General features: G+C 40.9%; 1 protein-coding gene across 1 annotated transcript in view; it reads right to left on the bottom strand.

Annotated features, from left to right (window-relative positions):
* Window positions 1–18,306, bottom strand: part of col27a1b (collagen, type XXVII, alpha 1b) — a 144,016-nt gene that overhangs the window by 49,927 nt on the left and 75,783 nt on the right. The window contains exons 14-19 of the mRNA XM_031806685.1: window positions 4,068–4,112; window positions 3,115–3,168; window positions 2,916–2,960; window positions 2,372–2,425; window positions 2,201–2,254; window positions 1,054–1,107 (exon numbers count right to left, since the gene is read on the bottom strand). Coding sequence (XP_031662545.1) covers window positions 1,054–1,107; window positions 2,201–2,254; window positions 2,372–2,425; window positions 2,916–2,960; window positions 3,115–3,168; window positions 4,068–4,112 — 306 coding nt within the window. The remainder of the gene's footprint in view (window positions 1–1,053; window positions 1,108–2,200; window positions 2,255–2,371; window positions 2,426–2,915; window positions 2,961–3,114; window positions 3,169–4,067; window positions 4,113–18,306) is intronic.

Genomic DNA, 18,306 nt, shown 5'->3' with positions numbered 1-18,306 from the left:
CGTCGACACAACAATGGGAGGCCTGATCACCGACAACGATGAGAAAAACTGTAAGGAGGAGGTCAGAGACCTGGCAGTGTGGTGCCAGGATAACAACCTCTCCCTCAATGTGATCAAGACAAAGGAGATTATTGTGGACTACAGAAAAAGGAGGACCGAGCACGCCCCCATTCTCATCCACAGGGCTGTAGTGGATGAGCAGGTTGAGAGCTTCAAGTTCCTTGATGTCCATCACCAACAAACTAGAATGGTCCAAACAAACCAAGACAGTTGTGAAGAGGGCACGACAACGCCTATTCCCCCTCAGGAGACTGAAAAAATTTGGCATGGGTCCTCAGATCCTCCAAAACTTCTACATTTGAGAGCATCCTGATAGTTTGCATCACCGCCTGGTACGGCAACTGCTCGGCCTCTGACCGCAAGGCACTACAGATGGTAGTGCGTACATTCCAGTACATCAATATGGCCAAGCATCCAGCCATCCAGGACCTCTATACAGGCGGTGCCAGAGGAAGGCCCAAAAATTGCCAAAGATTCTAGCCACCCTAATTATAGACTGTTCTATCTGCTACCACACAGGAAGCGGTACCGGTGTGCCAAGTCTAGGTCCAGCTTCTACCCGAAATCCATAAGACTCCTGAACAGCTAACCAAATACCACCACCCCATTTTTACACTGGTGCTCCTCTTTGTTTATTACATACTTATGGTCACTTTACCTCTACATATGTACATATTAACTCGACTAACCTGTTTCTCTGTACCGGTACTCCCTGTATATAGCCTCATTATGTTTAAAAAAATGGTTTTATTGTTGCTCTTTAATTATTTGCTCTTTAATTATTTGTCATTTTTTTATTGTTTACTTCAGTTTATTTAGTAAATACTTTCTTAACACCTATTTTTTTCTTAACTGCCTAGTTGGTTAAGGGCTTGTGGGTAAGCATTTCACTGTAAGGTCTATCTATACCTGCTGTATTTGGGGCATGTGAGAAATCACTTTTGATTTGATATAGGTCATGTGTAATCTTTCCACCCACACACAGATCCTTACCTCTTGGCCAGGAGGGCCAGGTATACCATCAGGTCCTTGGTCACCGGTCACCCCCTAGGGGAGAGATTTCAAAAGTGATAACCTAGTAGCATACTTTACATAGTCCCAGGTACACAGATAGGTCTCTATTTAATGTTATTAAAAGTTAAATGACGACATTATAAAGAAAACATTGTAACTTGAAGAGTTTTCACAATGTACCTGATGTTTGCATAATGTACGTTGTGTGGAAAATGTCCAGATCAAAGATAATGTTTTTGTAAAGATTAAATGTGAAGTTGGTTGTCTAAATTGGATCTGAGTAAAATATAGACCTTGCCTCGTAACTAGTTACGCCCAGTGAACTTGCACTAAAGGTGGATACGCCCATTTCTGACCCTAGGGTATAAAACATGTGAGTTAAGAATAAACATTATGACTAGGTGACCACGAGCTGCAGCCAAGGTTCGATTAGTTGTAACCCCAAAACGCAACACGAGGTTGAAGGCGACAAAGGAACCTTTTAACAATCTATGCTAGGGATGAGTAGTTGTGTCTAAGAGGGTGAATTCAAGCAGGACCACCCGGTTATTCTCTCCAAGGAATCATGTGTCTACACTGCTTTCATTCCCACACTGGAACCACCTATATGGCGGATTAGCCATCATCAGAAGACCCCTCTTTCAGAACAAGGGAGAGAAACAAGACCACTAAGAGAAAGGACACTACCATTGTGTGGACAATCAGAGTTACACCTGGTAACAACAGAAGTGTCACCATCAGTAATCAATAGCCTACACTGTGTGTATGTGTATCTTATTTATCATTTTAGCTTGTTAGTAAATAAATAATCTTCTCAATTGTTGTGGTACGGACATATTTAGTTGGACTCAGGTTTGTGCAGATTCCTAGATTATGCGACATTCAGAATGAGACTGTAGAGGAAATTAATTAATTAGCAACTGTTGTAAAATCGATATTCTGATATTCGTTGAGTTAATTTGGGAAATAGAATCTCAATAAAGCCAAACTTTCCCATGGTGCCCCAGGTTACTGAGTTAATAATTACCTGATTCATTTAATCACGTAATTATGAACAGTTAATCATTCGATGAACAGCAGTCGTCACATTAATCAATCCAACGCCACGACAGGTTAATGGACTCACCTGTTGCCCTGGTTTCCCTTGAACACCTAGCAACCCAGGTGAACCCTGGATACCCTGTAAAACAATGAGAGCACTTCTGTGAAAAGAAGTTATCCACAGTTAAAACCCAGACACAAAGACTCAGACGACAAACATCAGCACCATCTGTCAGGTGGTAGCGGAGTGAAATACCTTGTCACCTTGGAATCCATTCTCTCCTTGCTCCCCTGGAAGACCAACTTCACCCTGAAGAATGAGAGGTTAGAAGGTTAAGAATACACTAACAAATGTACACTATAAATCCTCATCTCTATTGATGAGAACTATAGCCAGCTGTGGGCATGAGGCAGATCCAGTATGCCCAGTAGGCAGCTCGAGGGATGTCATCTGGTGACCTGTCGAGTGCAGATCTGCCATTGTTATACACATGCTGTGCTCAGCAAATATGTGCATTTTTACTAAGAAAAGCACACATTTCTCAGTAGCTTATACATATATGTGATACATGGAGCACATAGCAAGCCCAAGCTCTAAATTTGCAATGATTGATGATGAGTATCATCTTGTAGGCTTCGGAAAGTCTTTAAACTGTTCCTGAATCAGATTTCTAGAGATGTCTATAGTTTTACCACATGTAACCTCCTCCCCAGCTAGTGGACGAGACTATTTGGCATGCATAACTTGATCTGATGGTTTATTTACGTACAGTAGGCTAATAATGAGGTATTCAGATCACCTTATCACCTTTCAGTCCTGGTTCTCCTGGATTTCCTGGTACCCCCTGAAATTGAACCAATGACTGATGAGCAAACAGGCCTGGTGTTGCGCCGAGAGAAACCCCTCTTGAGATTATGACACCTCCTGCATTGTATTACATTTACAACATTTTGTAACAGCATGTACAGTAGACATGAGTAAAGCAGTAGGTCAGTTACCTTGAGTCCACATGGTCCTGGCAAACCCATCATCCCTAAAGGACCCATGTCTCCCTGCCACCAACAACACACAGAACACACACTTAGAACACCGTAGACGGAAATGCAGACCTACAGCTGTAGGACAATTATGTCATGCATATTCCTAACATATGTATACAGTAGTTAAGTTGAATGATAGAGCAAGAGTATATGGCAAAATTTGGGACTTATATTTATCTGTTTATCATCAACAAGACAAATTATAAACTGGGTGGTTCGAGCCTTGCAATGCTGACAGTCGTGGTATATCAGACCGTATACCACGGGTATGACACAACAGTCATTTTTACTGGTCTAATTACATTGGTAACCAGTTTATAATAGCAATAAGGCATCCCTGGGGTTTGTGATTTATGGCCAATATACCATGGCTACGGTCTGTATCCAAGCAGTCCGCGTTGCGTCGTGCAAATGAACAGCCCTTAGCTGTAGTATATTGGCCATATATCACACCCCCTCAGGCCTTATTGCTTAATTATAAACAGGCATCCCCAAACCAATCAGTGTCCTAGAGAGTGCAGTGGAGCAGAGAGTGACGGTGCACAATTAGAAAAAAAAGTGCAATCTAGAAGCACAGAGAGTTTTACATGGAACCACGAAATGTTCTACCTGGAACCAAAAAAGGGTTCTACCTGGAACCAAAAAGGTTCTACCTGTAAAGAAAAAAGGGTTCTCCTATGGGGACAGCCGAAGAACCCTTTTAGGTTTTGGATAGCACCTTTTTTTCTAAGAGTGTGCACCTTCACTCTCTGCTCCACTGCACTCTCTAGGACACTCTGCATGTAGAACAGAGCGTTCTACATGGAACCCAAAAGGTTCTACCTGTAAAGAAAAAAGGGTTCTCCTATGGGGACAGTTTTGGAACACTTTAATTCTAAGAGTGCACATGTCACATGGCTTTTTATACTCACAATGAGCCCGGGCACTCCATTAGGACCAGGGGCTCCCAGCTCGCCCTGAGAGAGAGAGAGAGAGAGAGAGAATTTCTCTCTAAGGTTATAGGCTCTATTCTAAACAAACACAGGCAGAAGAGAGGCACAGTGTTCCTTACGCTTCTGGTAGAAGGAAGGGGATAGACCCTAGCTCTCAGAATGTGTGTTTTGGTGTGTGTTGTGTCCCCCCCCCCCCCCCCTGTTTGTGTAATCTCCAGCTCCCATCTCGCGGGTCAGGGCAGGCTGATGAAAGGGGGGCTGGCGCGACACACAGAGAAGGGCTTGTTGTCCCCGGTAACTACCCCACTGCTACGTGTCATGCCCACATCCTCTCCAGGTAGAGAGAGAGAGAGAGAGAGATACTTGATCTGTGAACTGTAATAAAAAGAAAGCTGAGCAAGCTTGGAAAGAGCTAGTAAAGAAATCAGCAATAGAAAATCTAAATGGAGATTATATACCATACAGATGTCTGCTTTCTTAAAGGCAAAGGAAAAATGTTAAAAGTAAAGTAAGGAGAGAATCACCCGAGACCTTGGTGGCAGACTTCTCAATACTATAGGGGAAGAAAACCTCAATAAATCTCTTATTTCATACTGAGAGCCCCTCAGCCTGGCACCCTGTTGTGCACGAAATACCCAAAACATTGAAAAGATAACAATTAATGAGGACAAATTAATGAGGACAAACTGCCCCTGCCTCACCGTTAACGTTAATCATATCGGCACCATCATGGGAAAACAGCCTGAGGAAATTCCAGGAAGACTTATAGTCCCTAAGAGAAGAAGCAAAGGAGCAAGCAGCCTCTCCACAGATCACAATCCAGGAGAAGACAACCCCTCCAAGCCCTGACAGCAGACTCGTCTCTCTAAGACTCTCTTCCGACATCAAATCTTTCAGAAAGTCTATCTGTTCTAGAAAGAGACTTTTCTGAGTTCAGGGAGAAATCATTGACCTGCCAGAGCAGAAGCAGCCAAGAGCCCGACAGAGGAAGACACCAGCCTGGTGACTCAGGGGAAACAGCAGCCCAGTGACATCAGGGAGCAACAGTTAGCCACTAGAGAACTGGAGGAGGACAACCAGGCCCTCAGGATGTAAGTGCGTCGCCTGAGAGAGATGCTGGCCACCACCGTCGAACACAGCCACCTGCAAGACCCTTAGAGAGAGCTAGAGGAGCTGGAGGAAGAGGTCATCAGGCACCAGCCCGGCCACACTGCCAGGAAAGAGTCATCAAGCTCTGGTGCCCCACCACATACACTGCCATGGAGTTGCTCTCAGAGGAGAGTCTGAAAGAGGCAGAACACTCCAGGACAAACAACGTGACAGCATGCAAGGACAACCTGGACAGAGCTCCGAGCCAAGTGGCTACCAAAGATTTTTGCTTCAGCCAGAATCATCTGTGAGTCATCGACACCATCAACACAGAGATATCACAGGCCTGTTCCCCTCTGACAAAGGTGCATCTGGTGCATCACTAGGACATTCAACCTCATCACTTCTATGACCATGTGCACCTCAGCAAGAACAGAGTCAGGCTCTTCGCAAAAGCCCTGAAAGACACTGCTGGGAACAGGTCCCCCTCCAATACCCACACTAAGCCCAGAGACTCTAATCAGCACTACAAGAGTCCCAGGGCCCCTCAAAATCCAAGGAGCCCCAAACTACAGGGAGCCCAAATTCCCAATGGCCCCAGTCACCATGCTGCTCCTGCCCCCCCCCCCCCCCCACGAGTCATCCCTGACTGAGCACCCACCCAGCCAGCTAAAACAGGCAGTACAGAAGAGTTACGCAGTAGTGACTCCAACAGGGTCTTCAGTGCAGGACAACCAGAGCCAAATAAGAGACCTGTTGGCTGTAATCTGCTTTAAGATACGAAATACTGAACTAAAAACATACATCCACTACAGATGACATCCAGAGTAAAGTACTAATGCATATAATATGTAGCCGAGATAATAATGAGAAAATAACGTTTTTTTATTGTTTAATTATTAAATGTTTTCACCTAAATATTATTTTATCCCCATAACATGTTATAACACATGATAACACCCACAATGATAACACATTGGTTCACATATTAAGCATTTCACTGTTAAACACATAAAGGAGCATTTGAAATATAGCATCCTTAAGGATAAGCAGCTATAACATTCAGGGTTTGTGCTCTTCAAACTTTGGTGTGAAAAGCACAGACCCAGACTTTGTAGGTACTGTAAAGTTTCCTGTTTCAGCATGACAATGCCCCCGTGCACAAGGCGAGGTCCATACAGAAATGGTTTGTCGAGATCGGTGTGGAAGAACTTGACTGGCATGCACAGAGCCCTGACCTCAACCCCATCTAACAACTTTGAATTGGAACACCGAGATTATTAGCGAGCTGTACACATACTTATGGTCATGTACTGTATATACCCTCCACACCTTTGTCCCAAAAGATGTCCACCAAACTCACAAAGGAAAAACATTTGCCTGTTTTATAGACTTTCAAAAAGCCTTTGATTCCATATGGCATGAAGGTATGTTCTTATAACTAATTCAAAGTGGTTTAGGAGGCAAGGTATATGTTATTATTGATGTGATCTATAAGGAAAACCAATGTTGTATAAAGTTGTCAAGAAAATAAAACTATTCTTTGGTCAGGACAGAGGAAGTTAGCCAAGGTTGCAATATTAGTCAAACTGTATTCAATATTTATATAAATGAACTGACTACGATATTAGAACAATCTACATCTCTGGGACACCCTCAAATTAAAGTTGATTTTATATGCTGATTTATATGCTGACAAAATTATATTACTCCTGTCTGAACAGACATAAATAAAACCATTAAAAATACTACACCAGCGAACATTATTTACTGTAGCCACAGAGGATCAATAGCTTCTACAATATTGCTGTGGTTGAAGTTATATTACAAGCACTTACTGTCGTGAAGGCAGCAATTTGGGCAGTAAGCCTGACAAATATCTACTGAACAAAAAATATAAACGCAACATGCAACAATTTCAAAGATTTTACTGAGTTACAGTTCATATAAGGAAATCAGTCAATTGAAATACGGTAAATTCATTAGGCCCTAATCTATGGATTTCACATGACTGGGAATACAGATATGCATCTGTAGGCCACAGACACCTTAAAAAAATGTAGGCCGTGGATTTTAAAAAACAGTCAGTATCTGGTGTGACCACCATTTGCCTCATGCAATGCGACACATTTCCTTCGAATAACGTTGATTGTGGCCTGTGGAATGTTGTCCCACTCCTCTTCAATGGCTGTGCAAAGTTGCTGGATATTGGTGGGAACTGAAACACGCAATCGTACACATCAATCCATTGAGCAAACTTGCTCAATGCGTGACATGTCTGGTGAGTATGCAGGCCATGGAAGAACTGGGATATTTTCAACTTCCAGGAACTCTGTACAGACCCTTGCGACATGGGGCTGTGCATTATCATGCTGAAACATGAGGTGATGGCGGCGGATGAATGGCACAACAATGGGCCTCAGGATCTCGTCACGGTATCTCTGTGCATTCAAATTGCCATTGATAGGGCAGAACTTGGGAGATTCCCCCTAGCAATGCAAATTGAGAAAAGAGCTACCAAATTCTGGTGACTCTAATCAACTGGCCTAAAAGCACCAGCTAAATTAAACTATTCGACCACAAATAACACATTTAAAAGAAATACAAATTTCTAATCAAAATACATACACTAATCATTGGCAAAACAAAAGAAGGAGAAAGACTGCGTAAGCACTGTGGGTTGGGTGAAGTACAGAATGAGCCGCACTTCCTAGTCCACTGCCCAACATTTAATTAAAGAGTTGCAGGATTTAGGAGAAAATCTGCATTTTGTTAAAAGAAAATGTAGAGACAGTAGATCTTGCTGCAGATTATGTCCAGTTCTGTCATAATATAAGAGAGACAATAGTTTCAGTCATGTCATACACATGAACCCTTGTATATTAAATCTGTTTTGTTTACCTTTTTCTACAAATGATTTTACAAGCATCATTTTTTGTTGTTGATATATATTATTATTTTTGCTCAAACATATTGTTCATTTATGTGATACTTCATATACAATCCTCTGGCAACAATGGCAACCACCCATTCATGCCAATAAGGCATTTATTGAGTGAGAGAGAGTGAGAGAGTGAGAGAGTGAGAGTGAGAGAGAGAGAGAGAGAGAGAGAGAGAGAGAGTGAGAAAGAGAGTGAGAGAGAGAGAGAGAGAGAGAGAGAGAGAGAGAGAGAGAGAGAGAGAGAGATAGAGAGAGAGAGAGAGAGAGAGAGAGTGAGAGAGAGAGTGAGAGAGATAGAGAGAGAGAGAGAGAGAGAGAGAGAGAGAGAGAGAGAGAGAGAGAGAGAGAGAGAGAGAGAGGCTTTTTCGAAAAGGGGAAATAGATGTTACAGAGAGGTGTTGCAGACCAATTTTAAAGTGTGGCCTTCCGGACCCCTCCACCCTTCTCTCCACTTCTAACTTCACTATGAAGGAGAGGTTATTCAGCCAACTGGAACTTGCCCTCTCCTTGGTTGGAAAGACACGTGGTGTTGGAGAGGTCCGCAGAGGTCAGCCAATCACAGTATCACGATACAGCTGCCACTCAAGGAGATGTCAGGGTCAAACTAAGAGAGCAAATGTATCTGTATGAAGGACCGCATGCCTCTATGTCAAACTAGGATATTGTGTGGATAGAGTGGGATTAGATCTAAGGAATTGCTTTGGTGAAGACATTATTCCCCTTTTGACCCTTCTGAAGTATAGTATCCGCCTCATTGCTTGGAGGGGAAAGTTCCCCCTACTGGCCTACAGACAGCATGTCCATCAGTGAGCTGATTTTCCCAGTCGTCCCCAGTTCAGCTACTGAGAAGTACATGGGAATGCATACTGCTCTAGAAAGAGTCTACAATACCTATAAACATACTTGGCATGTGAGTACTCAATAACACTTCATTTTAAAGGGGTCCTTATTACAGTGTTATAATCAACATTTTGAGCGCAAACTTGATCGTTGCAAATGAAAAATCTGTGAAACTTCCAGTACATTTACTGTGAACACAGGCTGTACCCACATTAAGCTAGTTTTAGCAATGGTCAATTAGGCTACTGTGGCTATTTGATCATAATGTAGGCCTACCAGAGTGGCCTACCATCAAAAACAATGGAGAAAATGCATCCCATAACACTTTAACATGGAAATAGCTGTTTTGTCATTCAGCGTACAGTAGCAGCCAATGTGTGGTTTTCAATGTAGGCCTACACATTCCATGAGACTTTTGAAAAAAAACATGCAGGGCTTGACATTAACCTGTTTATACACTTATACACTTCAGACGGAGGTGACTGAAAATGTTGTGTTGTTTGATGCAAGAAACCACTTTACAAAATAAAATGCATCATTATTCCCATAGCACTATTACAGAGAATCAGACAAATTATGCTACCCGTAGCTTATTCAACAAAAAAAAGCTCTTTATCTGACTTGCTTTTCAAAGATGTCTAGAAATGCACACATTTTTTAATCTTGTAGGAAGCAATCCCTCCCCCATTGTTGACTACAAATTATGTATAACTGGGATAATAACTCACTAACTAGCAAAGGATATGAACACATGTAGAAATGTGCACACATCGCTACATGTAGCTCTAACTTTGATCTCAAAACAAGCGCATCTACTCATGACCGCTGATGCTGTAAAAACAGTCCAGTTCAAAGTGAATGGCACAGATCCATATATGGCAATGGTCTATTTGCATATAGGCCTACTGCAGTTAAGGGTCACCGGTCTGTGTAGAGAACATGCCTGAGTCGTGCCTGTCAATGCAATATATATGCCTGTGTTATATGTTATATTCTGCCTGTTTGGCCCTGTCCGGGGGTATCGTCGGACGGGGCCACAGTGTCTTCCGACCCCTCCTGTCTCAACCGACAGCATTTATGCTGCAGTAGTTTGTGTCAGGGGGCTAGGGTCAGTCTGTTATCTGGAGTATTTCTCCTGACTTATCTGGTGTCCTGTGTGAATTTAAGTAATTCTCCCTCTCTTTCTCTCTTTTTCTTTCTCTCTTTCTTTCTCTCTCTTGGAGGACCTGAGCCCTAGGACCACGCCTCAGGACTACCTGGCCTGGTGACTCCTTGCTGTCCCCAGTCCACCTGGCCATGCTGCTGCTCCAGTTCAACTGTTTAGCCTGCGTCTATGGAACCCTGACCTGTTCACCGGATATGCTACCTGTCCCAGACCTGCTGTTTTCAACTCTCTAGAGACAGCAGGAGCGGTAGAGATACTCTGAATGATTGGCTATTAAAAGCCAACTGACATTTACTCCTGAGGTGCTGACCTGTTGCACCTTCGACAACCACTGTGATTATTATTATTTGACCCTGATGGTCATCTATGAACATTTGAACATCTTGGCCATGTTCTGTTATAATCTCCACCCGGCACAGCCAGAAGAGGACTAGCCACCCCTCATTGCCTGGTTCCTCTCTAGGTTTATTCCTAGGTTCTGGCCTTTCTAGGGAATTTTTCCTAACCACCGTGCTTCTACACCTGCATTGCTTGCTGTTTGGGGTTTTAGGCTGTGTTTCTGTACAGCACTTTGTGACATCAGCTGATGTAAGGAGAGCTTTATAAATAAACTTGATTGTAAAATAAAATCTCTTGTATAGTTAGTTTTGCATACTAAACTTGCACAGTTCGTTTTCTTTTGGTATTTTGCATTGAAAGTGGATTATACTGCGTTGATTCGATCACAATTCCCACAGTAAAGGGAAACGTTGATAGTGTTACGAACGGGGAAAACTCTATAAAGTTGACTGAAGTTCAAACTCATGCTTCTCTGCCCACACTGATATTTCTTCTAAGTGGTAGTTCCTGGGAGCTAGACAGAACATTAGATATAACATATGTAATTACGTATGTAATTATGTAATATGTAATTACGCTGTAACAAGTATTGTAAATCATTTTAATAATTCATAGTTACACTAAACTAACAACAAGTAACTGGTGGTAATTGCAGTCTGTAATTGTAACAACGAATGCTTGTTCAAGTTTCCGATAGCAACCGAATGCACCATTTTTTCAGTCTGAAAGCAACTGTAGCTAAGGATGGCAGGGCTTGACAACAGGTGAATTACTTTATTAAGCATCAATCAAACATTTTTAACACATTAATAAAAAGTTATGGCTCTTAAAAAACAGTTATTCATAAAATTGTGAGATAGTCATTCAAGGCTGGCCAAATTGTGAGCCCATTAAGCTTGGTTGAATAATGGTTAATAAATGCACAAAATGGTCGTAAGACAACCTCTTATTTCATCATGTAACCTTGCAAAGTCTATGGTTGCCTGAGGCGGTTCTCAATCAGAGGCAGGTGATTCTCGTTGTCTCTGATTGGGAACCATATTTAGGCAGCCATATTCTTTGAGTGTTTCGTGGGTGATTATTCCTGTCTCTGTGTTATTGCACCAGTTTAGGCTGTTTTGGTTTTCACGTACGTTTATTGTTTTTGTATATATCGTGTTTATTCGTCTATTAAACATGTATCGAATGAACCACGCTGCATTTTAGTCCGACTCTCTTTCACCCGAAGAAAGCCGTTACATAATTACTTAAAATATGAGTGAAATAGTTTTCCTTACATTTTTTTCATTAAGTATGTTACCCCAACAAGAGCATGGTGTGGGCATATATAGGTCATAAAAAATATTCATGCAAGTAGACCACTGATTGACCACTGATTTGTTTGAGGTGGGGTTTTTGAAGTATTTTTTTCTCCAATGTATACTTTGGCCACAAATACCATTACAGATGTCGGATTTTAATATGACCCATTTAGTCACAGATTGATTGATGAGGTTTTGATGTGTGCTGTGCCTTTTTTTCTCCAAACAACAACTTTAGTTTCATCTGTCCACAGAATATTTTGCCAGTAGTGCTGTGGAACATCCAGGTGCTCTTTTGCTAACTTTTTTTGGACAGCAATGGCTTCTTCCATGGTGTCCTCCCATGAACACCATTCTTGTTTAGGGTTTTATGTATTGTAGACTTGTCATCAGAGATGTTCCAGAGATTTCTGTAAGTCTTTAGCTGACACTCTAGGATTCTTCTTAACCTCATTGAGAATTCTGCGCTGTGCTCTTGCAGTCATCTTTGCAGGACGGCCACTCCTAGGGAGAGTAGCAATAGTGATGAAATTTCTCCATTTATAGATAATTTGATTTGCCGTGGACTGAATTTAGAGATACTTTTGTAGCCCTTTCCTGCTTTATGCAAGGCAACAATTCTTAATCTTAAGTCTTCTGAGATCTCTTTTGTTTGAGGCTAGGTTCACATCAGGCAATGCTTCTTGTGAATTGCAAACTCATATTTTGTGAGTGTTTTTATGGGGCAGGGCAGCTCTAACCAAAATCTCCAATCTTGACTCATTGATTCGACTCCAGGTTAGCTGACTCCTTACTCCAATGAGCTTTTGGAGAAGTCATTAGACTAGGGGTTCACATACTTTTTCAAACCTGCACTGTGAATGTTTAAATGATGTATTCAATATAGACAAGAAAAATACAATAATTTGTGTGCTATTAGTTTAAGCAGACTGTGTTTGTCTGTTGTTGTGACTTAGATGAAGATCAGATCAAATTTTATGTCAAATTTATGCAGAAATCCAGGTAATTCCAAAGGGTTCGCATACTTTTTCTTGCCACTTTATCTGACACGAATAACAAGTAACATAATCAATCTCCTCAGTACCTATTAATGAATGAAGTTGATACCGGCCAGAATAATTATCCTATGGTATAAGGTCTGCTGCTCCATCATTTTGAACATGACAGGTAAGCTTGCATGCATGATATCATACAGGCTATGATTTTTTGAGATTTTACTGACTGTTTAATAGCCAGAATAGTGATGTTTCAATGTTAAGCTAATATTGCATTAGAGCCATTAATATTTGTTTTTAATTTTCTAACGAGTAGGCTTGCTTTGTGATTAATTCATACAACGATCATAACCGAGCATATTACTAAATGACACCAATGTTCAAGATAACATGGTTGTATATTCATTGAAAACTAATATTGAAATGTGATATAATGTAATCTAAACAGATTAGGCCTAGGCTACTTCATCTTAAAGTAAGCTAAATGCATTGGCTATCAAACAAACACAGGCATGTGATAAAGGATAACATATAATTATAATTATAACATAATTATATCAAACAGGAATATACGTTCAATGAAATGAATACAGTATAGTCATATTATTGATACCTTTCTCTCTCCTTGCCGGGGATTAGACAGATGAACTGTAGTCACCAGATGCCCAAGCCCCAAAAAGAAACGTGGAGACATCAACACTTGTCATTTTGAATAAAAGTTCAAATGTGTATTGGTTTTCCTGTGTCTGTGTATGAGTCCTTAAAACACCGTCCATTGTACAAAATAAGTCATTTCCAAGTGGGGGATATAAAGGAAATTAACCTCCAACATTCATAAATTGTTCAGTACATGAGGGCAAATTTAGTCTTGACACCCATAGGTTTTTTTTATAGACAGGACAGGAGTTTACAGGTTTTTGTTCCAGCCCTTGACTAAAACCATAATTCAACATATTTTTGTCTATACTGAAGACTTGCACAGAGTGCAATCCGCTGGGACAGAAATCACATCTGCATTTTAGAATGAACTTTACAATGTCCAGACAAATCTGCATTATAAAAAATAACACGGGTGAATCTATTTCTAATTTCAGTTCCGGTTCAAGTCGCTGAAGACACAATTACCTTTATTAAATGTGCAATCGTTTTGTTCACAGTTTTGTATATTTTTAGGCTTGGTATAGTTGTTTACATTAAGAGAAGAAAAACTTAGCCTCTAATGTTAACTAGTAACACCAACCCCAATGGTGCAACACAATAGGGCATGAGAAAGTGGCAAGAGAATGTGATGTGATGCAGCCTGGATTTGAACCAGGGACTACAGTGACGCCTCTTGCACTGAGATGCAGTGCAAGAGGCGCCACTCGATGCAGTGCCTTAGACCGCTGCACCACTCGCCAATGCAATGGAGTAAAATGTGATTATAGTTACTCAACAGGTGAATGAAAAATTCATATGACAATCATTTGTTGAACATTTTAACACAATTTGGTGAATAAATAAACGTTATACCTACATTTCGCAAAGTTATTACTTATTCTTCAGGAATATGTTATCCCAAGGGGGACTTCTGTCCGATGTTAATTATGATTATTATTATATATTTTCACTGCACCGCTAAGTGTTATGGGATAGCTTTCCCGACTAAGGATACATGGGATTGGGACATGCCAATTTTGACGTCCTACCTAGAAATCCTGCCTCAAAAGGAAGCATCCTTATTATTGCCAGCTAATGTCTCGTTAAACCATCAATACGCGCTAAATTCACCCGCACAGCTGATCTCAAGTGCAACCATTATTGGTCACCTCATTATCGCTCCGTAAAAGATGATGGCGGTGTCCTGCTTGCAAGTCTTTCAAGATATGTTCGCCCTCATGTTGGTATTGTCATCTCAACTTATGTCATAGCCTAATGGAGACCAATATCTATCTTGCGTTATTAAGATATATATAAGGATGGTTGATATGTATGGCTGCATTTCAGATAAATGTTTGTACATTTGAATGTTGCAGTAATAGGACCAAGACCTAGTATTTGAGCGAGCGAGAGAGAACATTATTTTGATAACAAGCCTGGATCTCAAAGACTTGACTGCCCTCACATGGAGAGAAAGAGAACGGCTCAGTTTCAGCCACTCACAAATCTGAATTTCTTGATGGATCACGCAAATGATCAAGTTAAGATCCGACATCTGTATAGGACTAGTCAACAACATTATTTGGATATGAGTTAACAGAATAAGAATAGATTAAAAGTGAGATTTTCACTGGGAAGTTAGTTTAAGGCATCACGTCAAGATCTGCCCATCTGCGCAATGCGCTCGAAATAACAACAACCTCGATCATGCCCACAATTTGTGTTTACACTGACTCCTAGTGACAGTGTGCAATGAACTGGGATCAATAAGAAGGTAATGTGCAAAATGCAGACATAAGAGATTGCTGCGAAATAAACAAAGTGTGGTAGAGACAAAAATGTACACACAGGAGAGAGTAGGTAGGTTTTTCATGCAATTTGTTTTGATTTTTGTATACTTGTGGTAACTCACCTATGAGTAGTTTCTTTTCGATGTAAACACTAGCTAGTTTATTAATGTGAGCAAGCACCATTATTAGTATAATGCTAGCTTTGTACCATAACAACTATGTACTGTAGCTAGGCCTAGCAATAGGCCTAAACCCTAAATGATAGAAATCATGATAATAATGATAGCAGACATATCGGAGGAAGGATTCTATACCGTCTCTGATTATAAATAGCTAGTAGGCTAATTGTTGTGTATTTGCTAAATTGTCATAAGTTATTTTTCTCCACCACAGATCTCCATAAGGTCTCAGAGTCCAGAAAGAAACAGACGAAGACAGATCGTTGTCGATTTCCTAGCCTAGACATGTGCACTATCATCTAGGATCAATGGTTCTTCATAGGTCACAAAAGGGTTCTTTACTCTTTTAATGATAATTGAAATGTAGGGGAGGCGGCTTATTCAAATATTTGAGGGTATTTGAGGGATATCTCTAGATATCCACAGGAAGCCAAGATAACAAACACAGCTCGTTTTGTTCTTTATAGAAAAAAACAATGGAGAAAATGCATCCCATAACACTTTAACATGGAAATAGCTGTTTTGTCATTCAGCGTACAGTAGCAGCCAATGTGTGGTTTTCAATGTAGGCCTACACATTCCATGAGACTTTTGAAAAAAAACATGCAGGGCTTGACATTAACCTGTTTATACACTTATACACTTCAGACGGAGGTGACTGAAAATGTTGTGTTGTTTGATGCAAGAAACCACTTTACAAAATAAAATGCATCATTATTCCCATAGCACTATTACAGAGAATCAGACAAATTATGCTACCCGTAGCTTATTCAACAAAAAAAAGCTCTTTATCTGACTTGCTTTTCAAAGATGTCTAGAAATGCACACATTTTTTAATCTTGTAGGAAGCAATCCCTCCCCCATTGTTGACTACAAATTATGTATAACTGGGATAATAACTCACTAACTAGCAAAGGATATGAACACATGTAGAAATGTGCACACATCGCTACATGTAGCTCTAACTTTGATCTCAAAACAAGCGCATCTACTCATGACCGCTGATGCTGTAAAAACAGTCCAGTTCAAAGTGAATGGCACAGATCCATATATGGCAATGGTCTATTTGCATATAGGCCTACTGCAGTTAAGGGTCACCGGTCTGTGTAGAGAACATGCCTGAGTCGTGCCTGTCAATGCAATATATATGCCTGTGTTATATGTTATATTCTGCCTGTTTGGCCCTGTCCGGGGGTATCGTCGGACGGGGCCACAGTGTCTTCCGACCCCTCCTGTCTCAACCGACAGCATTTATGCTGCAGTAGTTTGTGTCAGGGGGCTAGGGTCAGTCTGTTATCTGGAGTATTTCTCCTGACTTATCTGGTGTCCTGTGTGAATTTAAGTAATTCTCCCTCTCTTTCTCTCTTTTTCTTTCTCTCTTTCTTTCTCTCTCTTGGAGGACCTGAGCCCTAGGACCACGCCTCAGGACTACCTGGCCTGGTGACTCCTTGCTGTCCCCAGTCCACCTGGCCATGCTGCTGCTCCAGTTCAACTGTTTAGCCTGCGTCTATGGAACCCTGACCTGTTCACCGGATATGCTACCTGTCCCAGACCTGCTGTTTTCAACTCTCTAGAGACAGCAGGAGCGGTAGAGATACTCTGAATGATTGGCTATTAAAAGCCAACTGACATTTACTCCTGAGGTGCTGACCTGTTGCACCTTCGACAACCACTGTGATTATTATTATTTGACCCTGATGGTCATCTATGAACATTTGAACATCTTGGCCATGTTCTGTTATAATCTCCACCCGGCACAGCCAGAAGAGGACTAGCCACCCCTCATTGCCTGGTTCCTCTCTAGGTTTATTCCTAGGTTCTGGCCTTTCTAGGGAATTTTTCCTAACCACCGTGCTTCTACACCTGCATTGCTTGCTGTTTGGGGTTTTAGGCTGTGTTTCTGTACAGCACTTTGTGACATCAGCTGATGTAAGGAGAGCTTTATAAATAAACTTGATTGTAAAATAAAATCTCTTGTATAGTTAGTTTTGCATACTAAACTTGCACAGTTCGTTTTCTTTTGGTATTTTGCATTGAAAGTGGATTATACTGCGTTGATTCGATCACAATTCCCACAGTAAAGGGAAACGTTGATAGTGTTACGAACGGGGAAAACTCTATAAAGTTGACTGAAGTTCAAACTCATGCTTCTCTGCCCACACTGATATTTCTTCTAAGTGGTAGTTCCTGGGAGCTAGACAGAACATTAGATATAACATATGTAATTACGTATGTAATTATGTAATATGTAATTACGCTGTAACAAGTATTGTAAATCATTTTAATAATTCATAGTTACACTAAACTAACAACAAGTAACTGGTGGTAATTGCAGTCTGTAATTGTAACAACGAATGCTTGTTCAAGTTTCCGATAGCAACCGAATGCACCATTTTTTCAGTCTGAAAGCAACTGTAGCTAAGGATGGCAGGGCTTGACAACAGGTGAATTACTTTATTAAGCATCAATCAAACATTTTTAACACATTAATAAAAAGTTATGGCTCTTAAAAAACAGTTATTCATAAAATTGTGAGATAGTCATTCAAGGCTGGCCAAATTGTGAGCCCATTAAGCTTGGTTGAATAATGGTTAATAAATGCACAAAATGGTCGTAAGACAACCTCTTATTTCATCATGTAACCTTGCAAAGTCTATGGTTGCCTGAGGCGGTTCTCAATCAGAGGCAGGTGATTCTCGTTGTCTCTGATTGGGAACCATATTTAGGCAGCCATATTCTTTGAGTGTTTCGTGGGTGATTATTCCTGTCTCTGTGTTATTGCACCAGTTTAGGCTGTTTTGGTTTTCACGTACGTTTATTGTTTTTGTATATATCGTGTTTATTCGTCTATTAAACATGTATCGAATGAACCACGCTGCATTTTAGTCCGACTCTCTTTCACCCGAAGAAAGCCGTTACATAATTACTTAAAATATGAGT

This window comes from Oncorhynchus kisutch, linkage group LG3, assembly GCF_002021735.2.
Source record: "Oncorhynchus kisutch isolate 150728-3 linkage group LG3, Okis_V2, whole genome shotgun sequence".
NCBI classification, from domain to species: Eukaryota; Metazoa; Chordata; class Actinopteri; order Salmoniformes; family Salmonidae; genus Oncorhynchus; species Oncorhynchus kisutch.
Note: the sequence above shows the minus strand (reverse complement) of the source record. Positions and strands in the feature narration are given on the sequence as shown.